At 38.9% G+C, this 8,948-nt stretch overlaps 1 protein-coding gene across 1 annotated transcript; it reads left to right on the top strand.

The window, feature by feature from the left end:
• Positions 1-7,020: 7,020 nt before the first annotated feature.
• On the top strand, positions 7,021-8,668 carry pont (pontin). The gene is made up of 2 exons (XM_065224792.1): positions 7,021-7,286; positions 7,360-8,668. Exons 1-2 carry the CDS (start codon positions 7,146-7,148, stop codon positions 8,587-8,589), a joined length of 1,371 nt encoding a protein of 456 aa, XP_065080864.1. The 5' UTR covers positions 7,021-7,145; the 3' UTR covers positions 8,590-8,668.
• The last annotated feature ends 280 nt before the right edge of the window (positions 8,669-8,948 follow it).

Below are 8,948 nucleotides of genomic sequence, written 5' to 3'. Positions count from 1 at the left end.
AACGTCATGTGCTTAACATATACCATAGATGTGCAGCTCGAATGAGCGTCATGAGTAGCGGCATATAGCAAAAAATTATGATACACCCCTGTCTGTCTGACTGACCTCGAAAAAGATGAATTACAAAATGGAGACCGAAAGCAAGTGCCAGAAGAATTGGATCTACCCGACGAACTACTGCACGTTTTCGAAGGTAACTACATATGCAAAAAAAAACTAGAAAAAATAAAGTGTTATTATACATTTCATTTTTCAGGCGAAGAGTTTGAGATAACATCGATGATAAGCATTACCAAGGACGAGCTGACCAACATTCTGGAGGAGGCTGTCAGCAAAGAAAATCAGCGGTGGAAATCTCCCAGACCCCCCAATCACTGAATCGACACATTTTAATACGATTTCTGATCCTCGCGCCTTTACGAATTATTCCTCGACATCTGCACAGAAGACATCCAAAACTACACAACAAACAGAACCATCAACTACACATTTTCCATTAAAATCTTCGTCCTATTCTCCACGAAACGATATGACAAAGTCACTAACGAGAGTTTATGTTACACCAAATGATTCCAGCCCTAACGTATTAGTCGACATATTAACGCAGACTGTTCCGAATATTTAATAAATATGTAAATAAACAATACAAACCATAAACTGCCAAATACAAATCATTTGTCCCTAACCATAACCTCTATGTCTGATCACACATAAATTTTATCGAATAACGAATGGACGCCTTTATGTGACTCACAGATAAATTTCATTTGTGAAATCACATTGCAAAAATTTATGTGTGTGGCACATGAACGCAATATGCACAATTTTCTCAGTGTACGGAATACGACATTGAAATCCAGCATTTTACGAGCGCTTATGGCCGCCACAATCCGAGCCACAATCTGAATTAGTTTTTAGTAGGGAACATATGATTTGACGTTTGGGTTGTGTCGTTTGACGTGTAAACGTTCAAATTTGAACGTTTAAACGCAGACAAACAGATATAACACTCTCAAGTTGTTCATCGAATAAGCATTTAACGGTCAATTTAAAAGTATCGTAGTTGGTAGTACCGCCACCTGTGGCGCGCATAGTCATTTTCCTTGCGTTTGACGTTTACACACTACCGCCATCTATTCAGCGTACTACCCACCACAGTGTGCTAAACAGATGGCGCTAATGTTTCAGCGACGATGTTTTACAGTGAGAAATATTCAATCTGTTACACGCTAACTTCTGCTTACTCACCAGGTGAGTCGATCGTACTCACTTTCGTCCGATGTATCGAGTTGTCAAAAATTGAGTAAACTAGAAATGTCAAACTGAGTAAAAGCCACTCAGTCAGCAAAATCCTGGACTTGGAAAAAATGCCAGTCATGTCGGAGGGAAAATGTTACTCAAAACCGGCTGAAATGCCTTCAGGTAAGTACGAATTGCTTAGGGAAACGGTGTTGAACCGTGTTTTGCTCCGGTAGAATGAATCCGAAGCAGGCAATTTCCATTTTCTTGAATGAAAATCAAAACAAAAACCCTCCCCGCAACTGAAAATACCGGCGAGTGGATTTGACTCAGTCTACGTGAGAACGTAGTTTACTCAAAAGTGAGTCAACATAAGGCTACTCAATTTTGAGTAGCCATACTTGCCGCTGAGATGAGTACCTTCGACTCAATTTTGGGTTGACCAGAATAAGCGTGTATGTCTGTTTGCCTGTCGTTTAAACGTCAAACGACACAAGCCAAACTTCAAATCATATGTTCCCTACCAGAAACTCAGCCAGGGTTTTTGAATTGCGGATCGCCCAGTAAACATCACAGCAAAACAAATAATTACCGAACTGTCCGTAAAAGTCAATCTGTCAAAAAACTGTATATCCAGTAATTTATGCGAGTTGCCTTCGGTAATATTAACTGGAAAGCCCAGTAAATGTGATCGTTATTTTGTCACAATTAAACTGGCAAGTCAGTTATTTTGTGCATGATTTTACCGGGTAACCAAGTTATATTAAAAGCAAATATATCATATTAACAATATGATCCATTCATGCCTTTTCCAAATGTTGCACTTGCGACCCGTAAAATATTACTTCACGCACCATCTAGCGTTGAAAAAGGTCAGCAACAATTATTCAATTACAATCGAGGGGTGCGAATATAGCACTTATTACAAAAGTAAGAGTCAAATTATTTTCATTAATTACATTGTGTATATTATTTTAAAATTTGTCTGACATGTCACTGTTGTCATCAAATAAAATAAAATTCTGAAATACATTCATTTGAAATATTAAACAAATTTTCATTTCGTTTACCCCTCGTGACGATAAACAAATACATTGGTAGCCTTTCTGGCCACAGAGGTGCTTTCATCGCTAAAAATTCGGTTCGCCAGCTAAGCGAAAGAGTGGATCATATTGTTAATATAATATATTTGTTAAAAGCTTAATTATGTGAAAAATAAACATTGCATTCTAATAATAATTGGACGCACACAACTCATGTATTTCAATTTAGTTAGCAAATTTTGCATTACTTTTTCTCATATATATAGGGTTGCTGTTATCCATAAAATCAATGTTAACTATCACACTAATCCAGCATTTAGTTGTTCGGTATTTTTTTATGCTGGGCTTGCACCGTAAAACGACATTTTTACTGAAAATTCAGTTCAAATCTAGGAAATAACTGACAATCTGTAAAAACAAACTGAATTTCGGTAACGTTTGATAAAAAACACTGTACACAGAATATAAATTTACTGAGAAAATCGTTGATTCTCGAGGTAATTCTTAATTTTTCGAGATTTCACGAAAAGTCAGTAAAATTAAATACTGTGCACTAAGTAGTTCTTATTTTTTTACTGGCCAGTCAGCAAAATTATCAGTTTATTTTACCGACCAAGAATTGTAAAATTATAAGCTGTCAATTTTTTAACCGCCATTAGTTTGGCTCCAGAAAAATCCGGATGCAAGTTATCAAGTTCGACAATAATTCATTGGCTGAAATCGCAGAATGGATCCATGTACGTACGAGTATGAATAATTTGGCTTATGATTTGTGAATGTTTTCTTTTCGTTTAGATGAACAATCCAATACCAACATCAAAAGCCCAACATTTTTCGTCCGTGGAAAATTTCCAGAAGACATCACCGATGGAATTACCTCCTGGAAGAACGTGACTGTTCCTTGGCAAAGGAATGTTGCCATGATGTTGTGAATGTCTCTGTTTTCGATGTTGACTGCACCGAGCGGCCGAGCGACAAGCAATAATTATTCTTGTATTCCTTAAAACAGCTTTTATCGGGGTGCGGGAAACCAACTACGAGTTTCTCCGTAGACATGGTCTAAATTGTGGTTCCGGTGTCTGCTGTCACTGTCGAATACGAGCCAGAGTGCCAACATTGGACCTATTAGGAGCGTCAGAAGGAAATAGTTCTATTGTTGACTGGAGCAAGGTACCATTTGAAAAACTCACCGATGTCAACTGAGACAGCACCGTGTTACTCTGGGATCCAATCCGGAAATCGAATTCTGCACCTACAAAGGACATATCCCGCTAGCTGAACTCATGGATAACAACTCATAATCTGATGACGATATCCAGCCGATATGTATAAAACAATATTAAAATAAACACATTCTAAATGCATTTGCTTCTGCAAACTTTTTCAGAATCCTGAGCTTCAAAAAGATCAACAAAACTATGGAAACGATTCATCGCTATTGGGAATTCACCAGGCCAGTGACAAGGCCTATACCAAGGGCATCTTTAGCGGCGGTCCAATTGGCTGATTTGATCTAAATTTTTGGAACAGATCCAAACCGAGCTCTTGCACCGGTGGTCTACATTTTGACTAGTTCTAAAAAGTTTTTTTTTTTAAACCAGTATAATCATAGAGGTAACTCTAAGACCAGAAGGTCCCGAATAAACGTGCTCAACTTTTTGGCATAGCTCTGGTACTATCTTCGGTCCCAAGCTAATCGATGCACCCCTCGAAACATAGGAAAATCCACTAACCCCTAATTTTATCTGTCAAACTTTCATAGTGAATCAAAACAAACATAGTGTAGTACAAGAATTTTGACTAGAATGGGGTTTGTTAATCGATTTGCTTGGGACCAATAGGCTAGTCAAGAAGTGAGCCAATTTAAAATCGAATTGATTGTTGGTATAATTCTTGATCTAATTCGAACTGAATTTGGATCAATGCAAGCACTGTTCGAAACCAGTTTGACAGCTGTTCTACTCGAGGTTTTGTTTTGTTTTCTTTCGATATTGAGATTTCTTCTGCAAAACAAACCGATGTTTTCCTCGAGAGATTACAAACCCATCATGTGACACATCAAATCACATGAGAGTTCAAAAACAAAGTCAATGGTAATGAAATAATGTACCCCGGACCACCTTGGTTGCTTCAGGGCATGTTCTGGGAGCCCTAAGGATGTGGTCAGTTTCTGACTTGGTCCAAAACCCATCGCGTGACACATCAAATCACATGAGAATTCAAAAACAAGATAAAAAGTTACCAAATAAAGTACCCAGGATCACCTTGGCCACTTCAGGGCATGTTCCGGGAACCTCCAGGGAAGTGACCAGTTTCTGAATTGGTCCACAACCCATCACGCGACACATCAAATCACATATGAATTCAAAAACAAGATCAATTATAGTAAAAAATAGTGCCCAGAACAATGTAGGCCCATTCCGCGTATGTTCCGGGTACTTCCAGGGAAATGGCCAGTTTCTGATTTGATCCAAAACCCATCATGCAACACAGCAAATCACACTTGATTTCAAAAACAAGATCAATGGAAGTCAAATATAGTGCCCAGGACCACTTCACCCACTTTCGGGCATGTTTCAAGAACGCCGAGGGAAGTGGCCAATTTCTGACTTGGGTCAAAACCGAGGTCAAAACCCAACATATAGTACGACATCACACGAGAAAAATTTCGAAATAAAATTATTTTTATTTTTGTAAGAAGAGTCAGATCTCACCAAAGGTGGATAAATACAGATTTTTGTAATTATTTCACTTGGAAGCACTATAAAAAATAACGAGGTAATGGCGACCTGTTTGTATGAATAAATGTATCCTTCACTGTGCTTTTTGACACTACCTGGAGGGCGTATGTTGTTCCATTTTCTTCTGTTCCTGGGAGAGGGAAAGGGAAGGGCTTGAAATTCGAACATCCAGATAGTGTCAAAAAGCACAGTGAAGGATACATTTATTCATACAAACAGGCCGCCATTACCGAGCATGGAAAGCTGGATAGATACTAATAATTTATACTCATAATTTAAATTACCGTTTTCCACACCGGCAAAACAAACTTTTGGCGTTTATTCAAAATAGCAACCGTCTGATGCCTTGCTACCGGGTTGCTAAATTTATGAACTCACTACTTCCCAAGGTGCGGATTGCTATTTCCCCAACCTGAATAGAGTTCTCTACCACCGTTAGTATTAGTGATCAGTTTCACTAATACATGCATTTTACTGGTTGAAAATAGAAAACAAACCGCTGTCAAGTCGAACACTTTGACAGCTGATTTCGTGGTTGAAAATAATAAACAAATCGATTTTACACGGCTACACTAGCCAGGGGACCCAACGTTGAGTATAATCATATTTACCTACTGTTGGGTACAACTAACTTACTTTTGGTTAAAAAGCCAGTGGAAAATTCCATACGAACTGCGCACAAGTAAATGAAAATTACTTCGACCCGCTTTACCTATTACTTTAAGGTTCCTGCACTATAGTGCCGAGATGAGTCGAAATAACTTACTTTTGGGTACTTTTTTTTCTGACCGTGTAGTCATAGAATACAAAGTACAGGCATTTTAGAGGGAGATTGCGACTATAGCCATTAAATGTGTAAAAAAATTACCCATTTATGAGTATTTGTTACTCATAAATGAATACTTAATACTTATTGTTGTGGTTGTAATTACTCAGAAATGGGTAAAATTTTGCTCAGTTAATGGACAGTCTACACGCTCAAATTGAAAACTCCCCAAATTTGGGAAGAATCCACCCAGATCGGTCAAAACTGAACCTACCAAAAAATGGGTAAACTGTGTTGGGAGTTGACAAATGAACAACATTATCATGACTCCGATCGACGTTGTTCATTTGTCAAATTGTCACTTCCAACACAGTTTACCCATTTTTAGGTACACGGTGTTTCACGAAAACCCATTAATGGGTATAAAAATACCCATTTCCGCTAAAAGTGCCCCTCCTCATTTAATGGGTAAACTATGGTTTACTCATAAATGGGTTAATGGGTGGTCTGTCAATAAATGGGTGTTTTTTCACCCATTTTCTTATATTGTGTTTACCGTAAAATGGGTGAAAAAATACCCATTTTTACAAATGGAGGATGCAAGCGCTCGTTGATGTAAAAATGTTTTTAAAACATTGAAAATAAATGCAGGTGTTCCGCTCAAATTTTTCACAAAGCATTATAATACAAATTATCCATAGTATTGACTTATCCGTAAGCCTCTCCAACGTTTTGGATTCTAACATTTTCCGGAGATCGTTGCTGCGGACAGTAACTGTTTGCATCGAGGTTTGCATTCCCAATGAGCCGGTGACGGAAATGAGACGATACAATTTCGAAGTGTTTTTTCACCCATTAATGGGTAAAAAATATACCCATTATTCAACCGTGAACTGATTCTTTAAATGGGTATTTTTTCACCCATTTAATGATTTCAAAATTCCCCCATTTTTTGACAACTGCATACATGGTTTGAAAATGGGTATTTTTTTACCCATTAATGGGTTTTCACGAAACACCGTGTAGGTTCAGTTTTGACCTATCTGGGAGGATTTTACCCAAATTTGGGGAGTTTTGAAGTAGCGTGTAGTTTCTACCGAAAATGCATAAAAACTTTGCATTTATTATTGGGTATTTTGGGTATTCTGCGGTTACTGTGTAGAAAATCAGTTGTCAAATTCAAAACACGCGCGATTTACATTCGGATGACGATAAATAAAAAGAAAACTTATAAAACGCCGTGGAAACCGGAGTTTGTTTATCGGCAAAATAAAAGTCATTCCGCGAGAATATTGAGCTGTGAAGGCATACATATTGATACCGTCGGTTGTTACATTCAATAAATAATCCGTAGAAATGAAAATCGAGGAGGTGAAAAGCACCGTGAAAACGCAGCGGATTGCTGCTCACAGCCATGTCAAAGGGCTTGGGTTGGACGAGAACGGAATTCCTCTTCAGATAGCTGCCGGTTTGGTTGGTCAGAAGGATGCACGTGAGGTATGTATAAGTATACATTATTAGGTATTTTCTATTTCTTCACTATATAAATATTATTTTCTGATTCTATCAGGCGGCCGGCATCGTGGTGGATCTGATTAAATCGAAGAAAATGTCCGGAAGAGCGCTATTATTGGCAGGTCCGCCGGGGACCGGAAAGACGGCTATTGCACTAGCCATTGCTCAAGAATTGGGTAACAAAGTTCCATTTTGTCCAATGGTAGGTTCTGAAGTGTTCAGCAGCGAAATCAAGAAAACCGAAGTGTTGATGGAGAACTTCCGCCGCTCTATCGGCTTGCGCATTCGAGAAACGAAGGAAGTATACGAAGGAGAAGTTACCGAATTGACACCCGTTGAAACCGAAAACCCTATGGGAGGCTATGGGAAAACGATTAGTAACGTCGTAATTGGCTTAAAAACGGCTAAAGGTACCAAACAACTTAAACTAGATCCCAGCATCTACGAGTCATTACAGAAGGAGAAGGTAGAAGTGGGTGATGTTATCTACATTGAAGCAAATAGTGGTGCAGTCAAGAGACAGGGCAGAAGTGACACATTTGCTACTGAATTTGATCTTGAAACGGAAGAATATGTTCCACTTCCAAAAGGTGATGTTCACAAAAAGAAGGAGGTTGTCCAGGATGTTACGCTTCATGACTTGGATGTAGCTAATGCTCGGCCTCAAGGCGGTCAGGATGTCCTTTCAATGGTTGGTCAAATAATGAAGCCGAAAAAGACTGAAATTACAGACAAACTACGTATGGAGATCAATAAAGTTGTCAACAAGTACATTGACCAGGGGATCGCCGAGTTAGTTCCGGGTGTTTTGTTCATCGACGAAGTTCATATGCTTGATCTGGAGTGTTTCACCTATTTGCATAAATCGTTAGAATCAGCTATCGCACCGATTGTCATATTCGCAACAAACAGAGGACGCTGCGTGATTCGTGGAACTGATGACATTATTTCACCTCACGGGATTCCGCTTGATTTGCTGGATCGTCTCCTGATTGTTCGCACCGCCCCTTACAATCTATCCGAAATCGAGCAAATCGTCAGATTGCGAGCCCAGACAGAAGGTCTCAATGTGGAGGACACGGCCATTCAAGCATTAAGCGAAATTGGAGATAATACCACGTTGCGCTACGCTGTGCAGCTCTTAACGCCTGCTCATCAAAATTGTAAGGTAAATGGACGAACGCAAATAACCAAAGATGATATTATGGATGTCAAGTCGTTGTTTTTGGATGCTAAGCGTTCGGCTAAGTACTTGCAGGAGGAAAACACTAAATATATGATGTAAGGATTATTTGCGTCACATTAGTGGACGATATTCCCTATATAATTCATGAATAATAATACATACACTTGGATGAAACCAACGGATCATGTTTAACAGGATCAACCCGAAATATCCCTAATGAAATCCATGGCCATCATACATGGCTCAAGTGAGTTGATTCAACTTATCCCCGATCTGGTGGTCGGAATTCAGCGAAGTATTGAAGCGAACTACGTTATATGCAGAACTGTTCCACGGTTCCACAGGATTACTCAAAACGGAACAATTATGTGTATAACGGTAGTATACTACCCATAATCGCATATCAGTCCCATCTTTGCTTGATTTCATATCCATATGGGACTGATATGCGATTATGG

The sequence above is a fragment of the Ochlerotatus camptorhynchus genome, unplaced genomic scaffold (assembly GCF_037179485.1).
Source record: "Ochlerotatus camptorhynchus isolate MF236.1 unplaced genomic scaffold, CSIRO-AGI_Acam_v1.1 ptg000216l, whole genome shotgun sequence".
In the NCBI taxonomy this organism is placed as follows: Eukaryota; Metazoa; Arthropoda; class Insecta; order Diptera; family Culicidae; genus Ochlerotatus; species Ochlerotatus camptorhynchus.
The sequence above is the reverse complement of the archived record's forward strand: the minus strand, read 5'-3'. Positions and strand labels throughout refer to the sequence as shown.